Source organism: Polyodon spathula, chromosome 7 (assembly GCF_017654505.1).
Source record: "Polyodon spathula isolate WHYD16114869_AA chromosome 7, ASM1765450v1, whole genome shotgun sequence".
Lineage (NCBI taxonomy): Eukaryota > Metazoa > Chordata > Actinopteri > Acipenseriformes > Polyodontidae > Polyodon > Polyodon spathula.
The window spans coordinates 23126246-23146506 of record NC_054540.1 but is presented as its reverse complement, the minus strand read 5'-3'; the positions used below and the strand labels follow the sequence as shown (position 1 = coordinate 23146506).

The 20261-nt window shown below is 37.3% G+C and overlaps 1 protein-coding gene across 2 annotated transcripts in view; it reads right to left on the bottom strand.

The window, feature by feature from the left end:
* The window catches only part of fam185a (family with sequence similarity 185 member A), a 36161-nt gene that overhangs the window by 564 nt on the left and 15336 nt on the right, over positions 1 to 20261 (bottom strand). Inside the window, exons 2-7 of one of the 2 annotated variants that reach the window (XM_041254941.1) lie at positions 17544 to 17653; positions 6284 to 6376; positions 5150 to 5288; positions 3159 to 3200; positions 2359 to 2454; positions 2080 to 2214 (exon numbers count right to left, since the gene is read on the bottom strand). In XM_041254941.1, the coding sequence (XP_041110875.1) occupies positions 2080 to 2214; positions 2359 to 2454; positions 3159 to 3200; positions 5150 to 5288; positions 6284 to 6376; positions 17544 to 17653 (615 nt within the window). The remainder of the gene's footprint in view (positions 1 to 2079; positions 2215 to 2358; positions 2455 to 3158; positions 3201 to 5149; positions 5289 to 6283; positions 6377 to 17543; positions 17654 to 20261) is intronic. The other variant, XM_041254942.1, reaches the window with a different exon arrangement.

The window sequence follows — 20261 nt, the reverse complement described above, 5'->3', positions numbered from 1 at the left end:
AATAAAACAATTAAACATGTATTGCAAAACCTTTAAAATAAAAACAAACAGAAAGGATCGCCTTTGGTGGGAAAAAACCTTTGAAATGCACTTTGTTTTCCTTTAAAGGGGCTCTTCTCTAAATCAGAAGCTTTGTTGATGATATGGGGGAAAAAACAAGTCTGGAGTGATTTTCTATTTTCTTCTGAAACCAAGGTTTAAGTTCAAACCCTGGTTACTGGAAATCAATGAAACTTCATTTGTCAAATACCATTTACTAGTCTACAAAAGAACAAGCTGTTTATGGTACGACAAGACATGAGACAGACAGGTCCTGTCGAAGACAGTCTGATCTATTAAGGAACCTCAACTAGTTTTAATCAAGGACCAACGTAGACTGGGGGTGGTTTTTCTGTATGTAGTGTATAGTAGATGCACGCAGTTCCAAGTTCTAGTGGCAGGCAGATATAATACCAGCAATGGGCTACATGCATCTTACCTTAAGTCTTCATTAGTCCATGTAATAGGGGTTTGGGAATCCACGGTGAAAGACAGAGAGACAGGGATTGAGGGTGACATGCTGGCACAGACGTCTAGGTTTTATTTACAATATTTTGCAAGTGTTATTGCAAGTAGCCGCCACTATGGTAACATTAATGGTATTACCGACAGTACTGCAGAAGGACATACAAAAGAATGCAAAACAAAACACAGTGGCGAAAACCACAGCTAGAAAATAAGCGTTTGCCATACAGTTGGCTTCAGCGGTTCCCACTAAAAAGGGCGGCCCCGCTGCAGGAACTCTCTCCTAACACACCCTCTGTAAAGTTACTGTGAGACTTAAAATCCCCTAAATGAACTGACATGCGCTAAGCACCAGGATCTTGCTGGTGTAAGCGCTGTGATCTCCAGTAGTTGGTTTCTAAGTTTGCTGACCCTGGTTACAAACTGAGTCATCAGGATTCACAGCCTCATGAATGTGTGAGGAATCAAAAACAACCCAATTCATGGATTTAATCAATTTCAACTCCATACACAACACAATGTATTTAGGATTGGCATAATCATGGCCACAAAAAACCTAGTTTCCACTGGTTTTAGGTCAGACTGAAAAATTACATGCAACTTTGTTCTTTTGCACCACATTTTAAAAAGCAGTGCAAATCACAAGGAAACTATGTTTGAGCTACATGAAAGGGTAATGGGTAACATATGGTAATGTATAAAAAGCATTTAACAAACTGTCTTCTCCCCTCAGCAGTATGGAAGAGAGAACATTCATCAGTAAGGTAACTAGTTGAATGGAAAAAGTGAATACTGGTAATTACAAATATACACACTCAATTGATTGGTACATTCATACAAGTCTGTACGCCCTGCATTAAAACTACAAGGTAAGCTATCATATGGTCGTAATTTGACAGGAAACACATCCAGTGTTTTTTTGTGTACTATGTATTATGTGTAGGGCTTTTTTTTGTTTTAATGGATAAACACTGTCAAAATACCCAATACAAAAAAAAAAAAATTGGTGTATATCCAGTAAACACCGGAAAAACATTGGGAATGGTTACCAAATTCACATTGACTTCACCCCTTTCCTACTGAAAAAACAAAACAAAAACATTCCCAGTGCAGTTAGGAAATGTCCCTCCTTCCTGACTTGTATCTAGCATGGATTCGTTTTGAATATTGCAGACTCTGCAGACAGGGAGAATTGTACACGCTTGAGAGATTTAAATTCCAATTAGAAACAGAGGATTGTGCAAGATTTAAAGCTATATTACTGTTACAAAGGGCAAAAAACCCAGAAGAATATGCCGATGACCACAAAGATTTAGTTGTGGAAGAAAGCAAAGAAAGGAAGTGTGCAAGTACGGTCGAGTTACTATACATACTGTGACAGAAAAAAAAACGTTTGGAAAGTAAAATTGAAAAAAAATAAAAACAGATTTCGGGTTATCTACATCAACTTTGAAAATATCTACAAATGAGCACTGAAAGATTACGCTAAAAACATAAAAAACAGAAGCCGTAATTACATGTTACTAGTTTAAAAAAAATTCAAGCTTTCATGTGAAAACTAAAGCATGAACTGACCAGTAAGAGTTGTGTGACCATCTTCAGAAAAGGTATCGTCCTCCTGTAAGGGGATTTCTGGGCTGATATCAACTGCAGAACCTGATAACCGGACATCAGCTTTGATTGAGACTGGAACCCTGACTGAGATAGCACCTGTGAGATGACAGAAAGAGCAATACATATGATGAAGACAGAATATAAACAAAAAGATGGATAACAGAACTGGCTCTGAAACCCACTACTGATCTCTGCTTTTAGCAAGTCAACATTTTCTATGACAGTTCAGTTGAATTTTACCTTGCTGACTATAAAGTTCTGCAGTTCCAAACTGGCTTATGTAAGCATCTATATCTCCTGCATTTGTGGAAGCTTTTAGACAGCCATCAGACCCATCTGCAAATAAATAAAAAAATAAATGACTGGTGAAGAAACCTGAAACAGATTCCACATACTGTACCATTACCTTCTCATTAGTAACGTTGTCTTTTTTTAACAACGGGTTTACATTCATTTTGTGCATGCTTGTAGGACGCTGAAACAAATGTAAGACAGATGACGTTCAACCACATATAGTATGTTGTATATTTCACTTCATCTTTGTTAAAACTAAGCAATTCTTTAGTTAAACTAAACGTAGCTAAACTTTACAGAGACACATGCCAGAGGAGGCTTGTCTAAAGGGAGTCAAATGCGGCTATAGTAAAATTGATCCAAAAAATTGCCTGTACTAGTTTTTGATTTGGTGTTAGAATATATATATAAAAAAAACACCAACAAAAAAAACACATGCCTCTGGTCTAAATGTTCAAATGTTAGACTTCTGACAGCCATAATACTTCTCTGGATCCTTGTGGAAAACACAGGAAGCATATGCTCTTCTCTGCATGAGAAGTATCATGGTTTTATTCCACTGCATTAGAAGTATGCGCAGGGTCCAGACAGAAACATCTACACCAGTAGACTGCCTCATGAGGCCCAACATCCATCACAAATATGATCAACTGGGGCAGCAGTGAGACGGGATCACGTGCAATTTAGACTGCTGAACTCTTTGACTCCCACTCATTTTGAGTGTTAGCTGCTATACACTGACATACCTATAATAATGTTTCCCATTTCACTTCGAACAGTTACATCACCTGGTAACAAACACAAAAAAAAAGAAATAATAATGATAATATTAATATAATTAGGTATACAAATTAATATAATAATACTGAAGATATTTGTTTAGGCAATACCACTGTCTTAACATTAACAAAATACTTCAGGATAATGCAGCCTGTCACAATAATTCATCACTCCAATGTGTCAGGAACTTCATTCAAGTACTTAACAAACAGTTTGTCAATAACTGACTGACAAACGTCAATAACCCTGAAGGATGTCAAAGTATTATATATTAGGGCTTCTGATTTTTGGTTTTAACCAATAAAACTCCCCAGATACAAACAAAAATGAAATCGGTGCATAGCCAACAAAACCTGAAAAAATGTGGAAATGGTTACTCAATTCACATTATCACCCCTTTCCCATTAAAAAAATCCCCTCCTTGTGGAAACTAGCTGAAAACAACAACTTCATACAGTATACAAAAGCCCTGAAAAAAAAAAAAAGATTTACATAAAACTAAAAAATAGCTAACTGGAAACTGAAAAACAGAAGCCCTAATTTTGTACCATTTTTTATTCTCTATAAAAACATATTTACACAAGTTGCCTGGGACTGGTTCAAATTCCATGAATATCCAGAGCTAAAAGAAATCTCTAAGTTCACACAGGATCACCAACACCGTTGCCAACACAGAGTTTCTCATACACTCATATCTAGACTGACAGCAATATTTATTTTTAAAAATGAAATTCTTAAAATCCAGATGTTTAGCACCACAGAAAACTATGAGAAACAAACACAGGAACTATACTTTTAGATATGTTTAATCTCTCATTTTCACTGGGATTCAATATCTTGTTATTCTGTGATATCATGACACTGTACAGTTCCAATTAACACAAACAAAAAAAAAACAATACAGACTGCCATTGTTAAAGCACATCACAGCACCCATAATAGCTGCTTGATCTCAAAACTGTCAAGTTGGGCATTTACGGTTCCCAATGACTCAGCATCAACACCATGGCAACCCACTGCATACCCTCGTTCCTCTCCGAGTAAAGAAGTGTCTCCTAGTCTCTGTCTATCTCCACTTAATTTCCAACTGTGTTTTCTTTAGGTTAGGGTTAACATTGCCTCATTAAGGGTTTTGTGTCAGCTTTTCCTACCCTGGAGGATTTTCTTTGCCCCCATAACCACATAAATGTGTCAGCCATCAGACACACTCCCCATGAAACAGATTTCTGTGGTTGTATTGAAATAAGACTGCTTTAGGAAGGACCCACTTGGTGTTTTTTTTTTCTCCTTCTTTTCAGTGTGTGCTGTACATCTACAAAATAATTTGTCTCTCTTCAAGAGTTTATATATTCTGGTTCTGGCACACAAACACTAAACCAAAGCTAATTATTTCCAGTCCCCTTTGCAGACACAGTGTCCAGTGTTGGGGGTTCTGTTTCAATTTAAGATCCCCCAGCAATCTTCAAGCTATTTCCTTAAGTCAAATGATCCATCTCTGCTTCAATGTCAATTCTGAAGGCATCCACCCTTTAGTGGATCAACAGTGCTGCCTGTTTTATGTAAAAGGAGTGTCATACTGCCCTACCTGACATGCTTGGCAAAACGTTTCTTCTAGGTCACAAAATAATTGATTTTCATTAAAAATCGAAAAAATATAGAAAAACGAATACTCAAGACACAGTTTTGAATGAGCTGACTCACAATCATGGCCTACATTTCCAGCATGTATTCCTAAAATATATACTGTACATCATGCTTTACTATTTTTTGGGGGCAAAAAAACAAACAATCAAAGCCGATTTCTAAGGATTATATTCCCTTAGTTGAGCCTTTAAATTAGAATGTAATTCTGATTGCGTTTTCATTCACAGAAATACTCAACCAGTCTGACTTGTGACTTCTTTTAAAACTTATCCGGACACAAATTGACATGTACATTCTGTCACACAAGACTTACCGTGTACATTCCCAAGCTCAATTTGACCAGATGTGGAAGAGACAGACGAAGACTCTGCGTAAATGTATTTGGCTTTCAGTGGCCCGTGCTCAGTTGAAATGCTCATCCTGGTCCCCTGCAGCTTAGTGATTTGCACAAGCTTTAAAAACAAATCAGAGTGGGATTGGTAAAGCAGATTGATTCGGTGGGTTTCACCACTAACTTACTTCCCGATTTCTTCCTTATTTTCGAAAATGCCCATCTTTGTTCTCAATGTATTGCCAATGGTAAATCAGGTTGTGGTAACCATGCCAAGCACAACTATGTTTCAAGTGAATCCTAACATACTGTACTTGTACTGTATGTTTATCATAGACAAACTAAGGTGTGCCAATTTTTGTATTTTTATTTTTTTAAACCAGACAATGTCCCAGTAGTTATGTATAGTACTTGAGCAAAACAGTAACATGAAAGGTTCAGTAATTTAGGAATGCGACATCTACAAAGAGAGTCAAGTTTGAAAATGAAACCAGACGAAACCTCGGCTACTTGTGTCCCTTTTGACTGCCCGTTTCTATTGATATCAAAATGCTGTTTTTCATGTTCAGTACAGTTCAGAAACAGAGCTGACATTCCAACATTGAGAATAGCTGTGAAAATACCCTTCAGTTTACCAAAACGTTAGGTGCTGCATATAGTCACAATATTTTTTTTCTCCAAACTGCTGTGACTCTTAAACTGAACCTATAATATACAGTACATCCCACCCCCCCACGACCCCCCACCAACGCCTCCTTCCAAACTGGAAGAGTATGTTCCAACATTTTTCAATAGTAAGATAACTTTCCATTATCTTAACACTGGCAAATCTAGATCTTTTTCAAGTCCCTGGATGAGTTCTACTGTACATGAGAACACATTTTTTTTATCAATCTCTGGTTCTTGTTCTCTTTTAGCAGTCAACCAAGGCTCTCTTGGTAATTTTTGTTTGTTTTGCACAAAATAGAAAACTACATTTGTCAAATTCAAAGGGATTGATGAACATCTACTTATAAGGATCAAACTATCAACACTTATATTGCACAGTAAGAGAACAAAGGAAACCACTATAGTACTACATTCCAAGCACATTTAAATCAAGAAACAAACGCTCACACTGTTCCTGGATGCATGAACATCTACGTTTCCATGGATGGTTCCCAAGCAGATGATATTTCCTTCCTTAGAATGTACAAGCACTTTGTGAGCCTAAGAAAACACACAATTAAGAGTGCTACACACAGATTTCAAAACAGATTCTTATGAAGGTTATCATTTATGTCTACTGTATATGGATTTCTTATGCTCCAGTAAAAAGTCATCTTTTTAAAAGAAAAAAAAAAAACACTTCTGAATTATTTTCTTTTGTTATTCACAACCCCTTTACACACATAATAGCAGCAACATTCCTATGTGGTTCATTGTGACGTTGATGCAAGCAGGTTTCCAAAAAGGTTGTGTCTCTAGAACTAAACTTACCTTTGGGGGCTGTAAATAAAGACAGACATGGAATATCATACATCAAACACAAAACGGTTATATTCAGTGTTAAAGTGAACATAATTGTGGGACATATATTCTTATTTCATCTTAACTCGAGATAGAGTCACATTCTTAACATTTTTAAAACTAGCCTTGTTATTGTTAAAGTTTATCAAAACAGTCTGAAACTTGAATAGAATGGAAAGGACCAGTGCTCCAGATAGCTGTGTACTAGTTGTTTCACGCATTGAAGAAATATGAATTACACATGATATTTCAATTTAATGTGTAACGAATACACATAGCAATTTTGATGCACAGCTTGATTTCGCATATTATCAAACTTCTTGTACTTCATTGATTCCCAGCGTCTCAATGGTCAATTGTGAATATACTGCATGCACCTAGCTAGAGAATAGATCATGGGACAGCTAATTGTATCCTGCCTGGGAATTGCCAGAAACACATGAGCAATATAGTCTGGGTTTTCAATAACAATTTTAAAATAAACGTACGGTAAAATTCACTCACTTGCAATGCATGTTTGCGACTGGTCAGTAAGCGGCTGGATTCTTGATCCTTAGGATTTCTCGGCACCGTCTTGGTCCCCCTGAACCTAAACTACCAATTTAACTATCTATCAACTGAATATTTGGAAGATAAATCTATATAATAAATATAATATTCTGTGTTTGGAGAGTCAGGATGCTTTATAATTCTACAGCAAGGCGATCAATAAGGAATACAATATTATTATCGCTTTCTTATATATATATATATATATATATATATATAAATTTTCTAATTTATTTTTATTTTTACAGAGCGGGAAGATTTACAGAAAACAACTAGTGGGAGAAGAGACTCGGTGAACGCAGTAGCTAACTACATCGAAACTAGCAACTTCCGGGACTATGATATTATTAATATTATTAAGCCAGGACTAAATATCTGAGAAAAATACATTGTTTGATTTTTTTCTCAGATATTATATGGAAACAGAAAATATGGAAACAGAAGTTTTATTGTTAGACCAAGTTATTGTAAGTTGTTCAAAGTAATATTAAAGTTAAAACGTTAGGCTGTAGTTAATGCGCACACCATAAGTTAACATTAAAGTCAGACAGTATTTATTGAAATTACTTATGACTTCAAGGTAATGTTGCATTTTACTCACACAGGGGGTGATGTAAGGATACACGCAAAGTGATTTGACGGTGCAATACCCCCACAATGCTGCCGTAAATCGTGTTTAGCAGCCATAGTCTGATTTCACCAGTCATTAAAAATGAGGTGTATGCAAAGAATGGTGTTCACGTGCCAACATGTTCGGAGGAGAAGGGCAAGACAAAGAAGACCATGCATATTCAATCCCAGGGTCACTTTGTTTGGGATGCCAGATAATGTGGTGCTAAAGCGTTATCGTCTCACTCCACAGGTCATCCTTGATCGAATAGCTGAATTGAGGGATGAGCTACACCCTTGCGTCAATCTAGGCACTGCTATCCCTGAACATGTGAAACTGCTGTGTTCTCTGCACTACTTAGCCTCTGGCTGGTGGGTAAGACTCGAGTCGAGTCTTTGACATGCCAAGCTCGAGTCGAGTAGAGTCACAGAGTTTGCGCAAGTCGAGTAGAGTCACAGAGTTTGCGCGAGTCGAGTAGAGTCACAGAGTTTGCGCGAGTCGAGTAGAGTCACAGAGTTTGCGCGAGTCGAGTACAGTCACAGAGTGTGCGCGAGTCGAGTAGAGTCACAGAGTTTGCGCGAGTCGAGTACAGTCACAGAGTTTGCGCGAGTCGAGTACAGTCACAGAGTTTGCGCGAGTCGAGTCACCTATCTGGCTTGAGTCAATTCGAGTCATTAGTTCTGACAGTTCTGACACAGTTTGATCTACTCAGTCATTTTACAGGAGATTAGCAATCTACAACTAACAAGAAAACAACATTTCAATTAAATACAAAATTGAAATGAACAATTTCATACTTGCCCCACTGAAGTTCACTATTAAAGGTCCATGGTTTCTGCCTTATGTTTTGTCTCTCCATTTTAGTGAATTCACAATTCCTTGGCCTGTTTATAAGCAGGTTTTGTTATTGACCATACATTGACATGTTTATCACCTTTTCTCAACAGTGAAACTCCCTGATAGTTTTTTTTCAGAAACCTTAACCATATGAAAGGACATTTTGTGGCATCTAACTTGATATTTGATGTAGAGGTCTTGCTTCTAAGCATAAAACATAGCAGCTACAAAGGAAAACAGTCCAAGTAATACAACTGAGGCGAAATCAGAGTTCTAAAACCATTGCATACTTACACATATATGCTCCAGTTCAAAATCAATAAACTCAACCTAATTTGCTTAATATTACAGAAAGAAATGTACCTTGAAAGGCTAACAGTTTAGCATAATAATGTGTGTTACAAAATACCAGTAATTTTCGTTATTATCGGATTAAAAAAAAAAGGTTGTTCACTAATGCACTTAAAAAAATAGCGAAAATATTTCATAAAAAAACACATCACACCACAAGTCCTTTAAACCACTTATACTTCGCACAATAAAATCCCAGTTGTTTGTCTAAATAAAATCATCAATATAGTTAAAATGTGCAAAAGTACAGTAATTCTAAGAGGTGAATTGTATTTTGAAAAACCCTACTAATGTAAAAGACTGGCATTGTAGTTGCTTTTTCATAAACACATGCAACATACCCCAGCAGCGCAAACAAACCATTTTTTTTTTTAACTGGTGCAATAATTGATCTCTTCACCCATGACGACAAAATCCACAGACCACTTCTTACAAATTAATTGAAAACAATGCACTTCCGCCCTCAGCTTCCTTTCGTTTGGCAATGTTGATTGCGCCTACTCCCAAAATCATGCTGTTGTGGTCTGGCCTGCCCATTTTTGTTTTTATGAATGTCTATTAATGTCTATTTTAATCTATTTACAAAACGTTTTTAACCAAACTAACTCTAAACATCTATCCAGAGTTAAAATCCTGATGTATTAAATTAATCAAACACGCATGATTAACTCAGTTCGGGAATTCTGGAAAATAAAGATGACCGTGCTACGTTCCCTCTAAGACTTTTCATTTAGTTAGCCACTGTGCCTAAAGCAACTTAACACTTTTTTTTGCCACACTGTAAAAACTTAAACCACTTAACAATATTGTAAACAAGTATAACACTGTTTCACAAGGCAAAAAGACATGTATTTTATTTTGAAAACGCGTAGATATTTAAATGCCAGACCTTATACAATACACATAAAACAGTGTATTTAAAATGCACTATAACTCTGATTCCCATGTCCCACATGAAAAAATGTTATTTTCTAAATTCTGAACAGGTTTGCAGAGATATTCATGCACTGCATAATACTTTAGATTATTTTGACTGTGACATGGTTTTCTTTCCACTGCAGGACAGTGCTATTAGTGTATGTTAATATCAATGCCTACATGACCAACCGGAGCTCTAGTTAAACAAGCTTGTGTGATTAATAATATTAATAGGATTGTACAGACATTAAAACCCAATATATCAGTGAGACGAATCCTTCTTTTTAAAATAATAAATGTGTTTATTACCTACTCTGTTACTATTTCGAAAATATATTTCAACATATTTTAAAGACAACAACGAAAAACAAAACAAAACAAAAAAACCTTAGCAGTTGTCTTTTGAAGCCCTCGTGTTTTTGGTTTGCAGTCGGAGAAAATGTTCTTTCTGGACCATAGCCTATAGGGTATGTTTGAAACACTGACTTCTTCACCTCCCTGTGACTATCACGGTCATATTTTAGTTGTGTGTAGATGGTTGGTATTCGTTGAGCTACATCTTTCGGGACATGATTCTGATAATTTGTCTGTACAATTTTTATTGTATTTTATGAATACACATGTTCTCTTTATTTTTGAAGCTTTATATGCAACGTAATCATTGCTCACTCTACTTACAACAGAAATGTGCTGCGAATTGGACTGTGATGTTTGAAATGTCTTATTTTCATATATATATATATATATATATATATATATATATATATATATATATATATATATATATATATATATATATATATATATATATATATATATATACACACACACAAGTCATTACTATTAATCTTATTTTACTTCATTACAAAATAAGTATTCGTTCAAAACCACAACCCTTCATTTTCAACATCATCTCTTATATGCTTTGGATTACAAAGCCGAGTTGACTTCGGGATAGCTCCAGTCAGAATGCCAAAGGTAACGCTTATATCTTGTCATAATGCTCTTGTTTTGCCTTTTTTTTAGATAAAGGGCTAGGTGGAGGTTGATTCCTATTGTTGGTAATTTGCGCAGTTACGCAATTTCAAAAAGTAAAGCACAATAAACACTGCACGAGGGAAAATAACGGTCTGTCCACAAGAGACTTTGATCTTCACTGGAACTGCTTTTTGTGTAACTGAAGACACAGATAACTGTTAACTGGTGAGTCGAGAGTTAGTTACTATTATTTTTAGCAGCGTGGAAAAACTTGGGCAGACCCCGATTATTGTTTAGGGTAGTGAGGGAACGCATGAGCGTAGGACGGAGACCCGGGCCGTGCAAGTAGCGACGGTCAGGGTACACGCTGCAGAGTCAGCACCTTTGTTTTGTAGTCTTACTGTGTTTTATTTTCCCTTTTTCTTTCGCCTTTTGTCTTTTATGATTATTATTACAGAGCACCTGCGAGTGCACCTACATTGGACTGTGTACCTGTAATGGTATAACCGTGGATTTGTAAAAGATTTGTAAAGTTAAGGCAGCGGCCATATTATCTACTAAGAGTGCCATTTAGTCCAGGAAAATAATTAAAACTGACATGGAGCATTCAAATAATAAAAACATTAAAATAAAATGAAGCAGCCATTTACAGGAAATATAGACCATTCAACCTTACCATTTCTTTGTTTTTTATTTCAGTAAAAGTGCAGCAACAGTTTCCAACTGTAGCGAAAACTGCCATAAAGACCACTAATGGCCACTCACTGCAACACTCCAGCGATCTTGTAAATAAAAATGGAATCTTTTTTTTTTTTTTTTTATGTTAAATAAACTATATAAACTAATAATAATCCAAAATGCTTTTTTTATTGTTTACCTGTTTTTTTTGTCAAAATAAAATATTATTTAAATAGATGTTCATTTTGCAGTTAACTATAATTAAACTGAAAGACATACAAGCTTTGAATTGTATAAATTGGTGTTTTAAAGTTTTTTTAGTGTAGAAGAAACCCTCATGAACCCCATTAGACCCAAAACATACCCCATAGAAATACCATTGAAATCCCATGAGAAACCCTTGGTAAGCCCATTGAAATCTCATGGGATTCCAAAGGGCTTCCCATGAGATTTCAATGGGCTTACCAAGGGTTTCTCATGGGATTCTTGGGAACCCCATTGAAATCCCATTGAAAACCCACATAAACCCTATTAAAATCTCATGGAAACCCCATTAAATCCCATGAAATACGATGAGAACCTCATTAAAATCTCACGGAAATCCAATTAAAATCCCATGAGAACCCAATTAAAATCCCATTGGGTAACTGAAATTTTAAATCATGGCATTTTCATGGGTCCCAATTCACCATGGGAATTTTTTTTAAAAATTCCCGTGGTGAATTGGGACCCATGAAAATGCCATGATTTAAAATTTCAGTTACCCAATGGGATTTTAATTGATATTATTTGCTAAGAAATAATAAAAAAAAGACCAAAAACGATTTACGTTATTTTAGGCACAGTTTGTTTTAGTTAGGCATTTCTCAGTGCTGGGAGGAAGAACGAAGACTGCTTATTTCTCTCCCTGTCTACTCCACAGTTTGCGAATTCGATGAGCAAAGGTACTTTAGATTGAACTTCCATGCTGCTGACACTCATCTCTCTGTCTCTATGTTGTCACGTGTTTCTCTCACTCATAAAGAGGCAGGGCTTGTATGCATCAGAAGAAGGGCTGCGGTTATTGAAAACAAAACTGATTGTGTAATTTATTTTATCTTAAAGACTGTGGGCCCGATCTTCACGCAATCCCCTCGTTAAATTTGTGGCTCGCAAAAAAAAAAATAGTGCTTTGGCACAAAATGAGAGATACTCCAAAACGGCACAAAGCAGTTGCGAGACACTGGAATATAGCAGTTTTCTGAGCAATTCGCAAATCTGTTTGTGCCTCGCAAAACCGTCTGCGCATTCATTACCAATATAGCAACTGCACACAACAGCCAAGCGAGAATGCAGAATGATGGACAGTCACCATTTGTAATGCGACAAGCTGCTATCATTGGTGTTGCCACAGTATGTACCGATATGACAGCAGACGAGACCACACAATATATCGTGCGCACATACATACGGACCATTCAAATACACAATTGGCTCCATAGCTAGGCGCCGAGTTTTCAAATTAATGTACTACACCACTGTTTTATTGAATACGGACAGTATTGTATCATAAGAACATACTATATAGGTTTCTTTAAAGGCCAGCTGATCCGACACAGCTGTATATTTTTGAAGTAAAATTTTAAAAAAGGCTTTGGATACTGTCTTTTTTTTCTGAATGAATGATAAGTCGTGCCGTGACAAAGTCTACTGTGGTAGCGCAAACTCTGATTTGTAAATGTAACAAGGTCATTCACCTGCAAAGTAAACATCAATCAAGCATTTTTATAATCACAATACACAGAAATGCGTTATGTTATTCATTCTACTCACCCATTTGAACATCATGATTAAGCCCAGTTTGTAAGGTTTTGAGTGTTGCCGGAATGGATTTTTTCGTTATGCCATTTTTTTGTAAGAATCATAATTATTTCTAAATATGTTCCTAAAATGTTAATTGCTGCTTACTATTATTTCTCAATAAATGCACAGACTGTACAATTAGCAACACCGACACTCAGCAAACTGGACATCTGCATAAATATGGCTAGAAATTAAAGTTAACAGAACTGTTTGTCCCGCCTCAGCTAACTTACTGGACTGCTGCAGAGAAAATACAGGTCTTTGATTGGTTGATCGTATCACTGGTCTGATTTAAAAAAAACGCTAACTGCAGCTGCCCACCCCTCACCCGTGTAACTGTACATGTAAACACACTACCGCTGTCCATCATATCGATACAGTGATAAAACACATAACTGATCTGCCCATCCGGTGGGGGGGGGGTTGGGTGTGGGGGTGGGTGGGGTTCTGTACTATTGTGTGTTTGTACCATTGTACCCAGCTCTAGTGTGGACTGTTACTCCGACACTATTTGAGCCAGCGGTGCGCAGTTATTGGAACTAACGGTGCGCAGTTATTGGAACTAACGGTGCGCGGTTATTGGAACTAGCGCATCGCAATTATCGCGCAGATATTGATATTTTCAGACAAATTAGGACTTTCGCCCAATTCAAATTTGACTGCGCTATGTGCAGACTGAATGTTTACCTAGAATACATTTGCATCTCATGTTTCTATTTATCGATGTATTACCATATGCTAATAGGACCGTATTAAAGGAACAGAAGGAAGGCAGTGTGCTGGACAGAGGTGAGTGCATGTTTTCACACTCGTCTGTTGGGCATGTGAATACGCTATAAACGTCACTATGATATGCACATGTTATATATGTTATGGAAACAAAAAAAAGAGGCTTATTGCTTGTATGTTTTTGCCGCAAATTGACTATGGTGATGCAGTATATAGGTTTGCATCACCATCAACTTTAGGTAAACTGGACTCGCTATATCATGCAGCATTGAGGTACAATACAAATACAAGATTTAATACTCATCATTGTATATTATACGATTTGGTAGGCTGGACTTCTTTGGCTTTACGCAGGTTGATGCACAGGTATATCCTGGTATATAAGGCTATTCAATATAAATTATATGACTATGCTTGTTTAAATGAATACCTTATAGCTTCCTACAGTAATCATAGCCTCAGATCTCATTCTTTTTTACATTTTAAAATCTCAAATGTGCGTGCTGAGGCTGGTAAAGGATCCTTTGCTTATTATGCCCCATGGTCCTGGAATGAGTTCCAGTCCAAACTAAAGCCGCAGACCCAGATTTCTTTATTGCAATTTAAGAGTAAACTGCATGATTTCATGACTGAGAGTTGTAATTGTTTTAAATAGTTGACTGCTTTTGTGTACTTTGATTATTGTTTTAAATGTGATTTGCCTGTGTTTTAATTTTATTTTCTTGTGTACTTATTCTTGTTGTCCGATTGACTTGCTGCTACCTGCTTCACTAGGTCTTCACTAGGTTTTAATCTCAATGTGACTACAAGGATAACAAATAAATTTTGCCATTTTTTAGTAGATCAACAGTCAATACCAGGATATATATATACTATAGTATATATATACTATTCAGAATACAACTGAAATCCTGATAGAACAGGACAACTGGAACAGGTGCCCGGATAGCAATATGGGTGCAGTCAACTGCACCTACCACACGCGGCAGGTGTGCGACCTCATAAAAATCCAGCATTATCTCCCCACTGTTTGCTCTGGTGAATTTAATATGTTCCTCAGCACGTCGCAGCAATGAGGTTATGAACCGGTCGAGGTGGCGGGACATGGCTGACTGGGTGATCTCCACTGTATCAGCTGCTACCTTCTGGAAGGTCCAGGTAGCCAAGACACACATAGACAGACACTACCAATTGCTCAGACAAGGCATGACTGCGCAGGTTTGTTCTGGCCAGGTCATCATGCAGCATGTGGCATAGATGAGTCGAGACGATACCTGGACAAGATTTGCTCATTGCTGAGCTCCTCATATGTGTGCCAAGGCCGGTACACCCTTTCAGCATATCTTCGCCTATGTCGGGGTTGCAGATGCTGGGTGTGCCTTGCATCATTCACATCCACATGTTGACGGACACGCTGCATGCTACCCATGTTTCCCATTGTTGCCTGTTTGTAGTCAGTGCTGGAATGGTAGTGTGCGCGGAGTTAAGGCAGTCCTTTTACAATTCTTATTCTGCGCGTCACAAACCTGGTTTTGTGCTTGGCGCATACCTTTGAATATACCAGGATCATATTGTCAGCCACTCCCCCCATATTGCTCGATGCATACATTTTATTTCTGCACAGCGCAGAATGGATTGTGACACGCAAAAGGACGTTTCGAATATGGCAACTTGGCACAATTTCGGCACAACGGCCATTTGCGACCACATACCCCTCTGCGCGGTGCGCCAACTTTTCGAATATCAGGCCCTATGACTAAGTCAAGTGGAGACTTTTGGACCGGGACTCGAGCTGAGTCAAGTCTTTTAAACAGGGACTCGAGACAAGTCATTTGTCTGGATGTCATGCTGAAAAGGGCAGGCCAATGCATATAATCTCTTGAGGATACCAGCATAATTGATGTTGGCTGAGGCTTTTTGCAAGCAACTCCGTTTCATGCCAAGTAACCTCGATAAGGACTCTCAGCTCCTTCTCAGAAAACCTTTATTTTCAGAGGAATTTGCTGCCTTTATTCTGACATCTTTTGTTTTGGTTTGTATTTTCATGCTCCACAGCAACTACTGCTCTCCGTACTCCTAACTGTGCAGTGTGGACACTGAATAGACTGATGCGCTCATTTAGACCCTCGTTATCATAACTGCTGATCATTTGTGGGTGTTGAGAAATTTGCATTGCTCTTAAGCTTAATAATTGCCTGGCCGCAAAGCAATTTCAATTTGAAGCCTGTCTGGGAATTCATCAACCCTAATGTGTCTACATTGGAGAGTAAAATTATTAAATGACCCAAAACCTTATCTGGAGTGCTGTGAAGGACACAAGGAAATTTAATTTAACTATAGTGGGATTTTAAATCATTTTGCAATAATTGCTCTCACTATAAAATAGATTCTTCGAAACAAGCCAATATATATTTTTCAGTCAAACCCTTTTACTGAGAAAAAACTGTTACAAAAAACATAGGCTGATTTTACCAGTAACATGGTTTTAAGAATCAAAACACAAAATAACGGTTGAAACAGCAAGCATGCCTCTAATGTGAAACTCCACAGAGCATTGATTCTTCAGTACAGTATATTAGCATGTTGTAATACAAATTACAGAACTGTATCCTACATCATAACAGTGCAGTACTGTACAAGAACTTGAAATAGTTGTGTGGGTGTGAACTTTGCAATAATGGCCCTCCTATATTTAAAATATGACCTTACCTGTACATATAGTGTCACAGTAGTTTGTGTCTTAAGATACAAAGTGATATAACCTGTTTTCATTACAGCGCAGACTGAAATGAAAGGCGTTCCACTCTTTGGCAATGCATCAGACTCGATAAAAATAAAACATTTTGTTTGCACCAGCAAATCCAAGGTCCTTGGGCCATTTGTCACTACACTGCTTTTATAGGCCTATTTGCATCCAATTAAACCAAGCAAGAATGTACTAATATTGTCTTACATAAATATAATCTGACCCCCATGTCATACAGTTCCTTTGGTGATTTGACTACAAAGCCGAATTTCAGACAATCCTTCAGGCTACATCGCTAGTAAAGTCAGGCCCCCTACAGGTTTCAATGAAGCAAAACCATGTTGAACAAGTCAGTGTTGAACAATTCTGGCACTAAAACCCTCCTGGGGTGCCTTGCTGTATAAGAAAGAGGAAATAACAGTACTTTATAGGAAAGGCTGTTAAAGAAAGCATTCTACTCATCCATTATTTGTGACGTTAGTTCTAGCCCTCTCTAGATAACCCCCCCCCCCCGCCCCAATGAGCTATTTCATCCTTATGTTTAATTACGGTGAAATAACTACATTTCATTGATCACAGTGCAGGTAAATCAAACCAAATCAAGGTGTACTTTAGTCTTCATGGAGTACCTTTATAGACTGCAGAACGCTATGTCCTCTTTCTGTTCGCACGCTGCAGTTCTCACATTCCATTTTTTGGATCTTCACATTCCCCTCTCCCAATGTTTTAATGTCAAGATCTGTGGGAAAACATAATGGGTTTTTCAGTTTGCTATGTTTAATTCTGTTGATATAAAAACAATTCAATTATTGTGTTCCATCTAAATAGAACTTTTGAATTTTATATAGAAGGAAATACTGCCCTCTGCTGTTGGTAATGAATTCCAAAAATATTACATTACCCAATTCCAATAAAGATTGATTTTAATAGAATAGTTCTTCAAATAATTTAACAGATTTAATGTGCAAAACAAACCTGTGAATCTCTCTCGCCTTGTTTTCACTTACGTGATCCCTTGACCTTGTCAGCATCTATACTTGTGTTAGCTTGTCTATCTTGTTGTGATGCACACAATAGAGATATAACGCCATGCACTGGAAGAAATTACCTGAGATTATAAACAGTTTTTTGCCTAATCTGCACTGTCACTGAACACAGTTTTATTGTTAGTTATAATTACAGGCTAGCAAGAGAGACGTGGGGTGCGTTCAATGAGCATTGACAAACAAATTTGACAAACACAGGCTAAATTCACTACAACAAACCCTTCTTAAAACGAACACTGGTTTTTAATGATCCCAACAGCAAGAACCTATTTTTTTCAATGCTAATTAGCCCTATTAGAGCAATCATGTACAGGATCGACCTGGATACAACAATCTCAGTACTGACTGACACTGAACTTTCTCCAGTGTCAAATGCGTTACTAGTGCGTTTACATAAGTATAAGAATTCCGATATTTTTTTTTAAAACTAATTCCGATATCAAAAGTCAGGTATACACAGTTTTTGGCAAATGTATCGGAATATTCCGAAAGACAGTTTTCAGAAAACAGCACCTAGAAATTTCTGATTAAATTCCGAATACTAACAAAACGTATCATGTAAACACACTTTTTGGAAAACTTATTGAAACAGCATACTGCGCAGGTGCACATTTTGACCCTTTTCTCCTGCATGTGGTTTTAGAAAACTGAGAAAATAATAATAATCTGTAGTCAGTCTGCATGCATCCATTTGTCTAGTTAGGGATAAAGTAATACATTTGTTAAAGTCTGTATGTATTTGTTAATAGCCCATACTGAAGCAGCAAATGTTTTCCAGTTTTAAAATCACGTGATAATTTAAAATAATGTCTGCAAAAGAAACTGGTAATATAGAACAGGATGTGCTGTTGGAAAGGCTGATTGCACATTGTAGGGAATCTGAATAGAGGTATAAGATATTAATTTTTGAATTTAAGACCTGACACTTCGATAAAGCACTTGAGTTATTGGATTGGTCTCCGTTCCATCACATAAATGTCCAGTCTCTAGCAACGTATGTCAGTCTGTTAGGAGTTTCACAAGCAGGCAAGAAATCACTGTGTATTAAAACAGTTGCTTTAAGCAACTTTTACAATTTTTGTATACTTAAAAATAAAATGTAATTACTTCTACTGTATTTTTATAATGTAAAGTTACTGGCTTATTTACTTTTTTGGTTTAGCATCGTACAGGCTAACTTGTATAACGACCCCCCCTGGGACCTGGAGAAATGTTTGTTATATCACGGTGTTCACTATAATAGGGTTTGGCATTTTGCTGTATCAGAATAACAACAAAATGGCAAATCTGAATTGCACATCAATATATAGTACTTTTACGAAGATTCCTTCACATTGATCAACAATTGTGGGTAACCACATTGCAAGACAGTTCAAAACATGGGACAGTTGCAACAATTATATCTGCTGCAATACCAGCAGTCTACATAATTTAGCCCCAACCCAATTTCTGGATGTTACTGTTAAGGGAGAGTTGACAGTTCCAGATTTCAGTGCATTCTGTGCACAGTTCTCACAGTAAGAGAGAGCTAGTATGCTGGGTTACCTGCCTCTAATTGCTTCATTCTCAACCAATCCAGCTGTTGTAATGACAGCAATGGAACACATGATTAAACTGTCAGAAAAGGTTGGAATGGAACATACCGTTATAACATATACCAAGCCATCAATGAAATTGCATATGCAAGACGATACCAGCATGCAGTGAAGTTTGAAAAGGTTATTCTGACGCTTGGGGTGTTTCATCTTTGCCACAGCTTCCTAAAACCAATAAACAAAATGGTGCAAGGCAGTGGATGTGAGGAGATTCTTGTGGCATCAGTTGGAAAGTAGCCATGAAGAAGCTGATATCAGAAGAATACTTCATCATGCAATTTGTGCAAAAGCAGAAAGAACAACTGTCCATGCCAATGACACAGATGTCATTATACTCCAGATCAAATATGCCATCAAGTACCCAAGCATTTAAGAGCCCATCTCCTTGTCATCTTGTAAAATGCCTTGATAAAGAAGAATATAGACTTTTGCCTTTCGCCCATGCTTTAAGTGGAAAAGATGACACTTCCTTTAACTATGGAGTAGGAGAAAAAAATCTGGAAGGCACTGTTACAGAAATACAATGATTCTTGGTTGTAAATCTCCTTCCCGACCTGTCAGGGCACTAAACAGCGAGAAAAGAGTTCATTGGACTTGCTGGTCCAACAGTTCTTTCCCAGGGTTCAAGGGAAGTCGGCCAGCCAGGAAGGGGTCGAGACTCCGTTGCAATAACGCATTGACCCGGAAGGAAAACGACGTGGCAGCT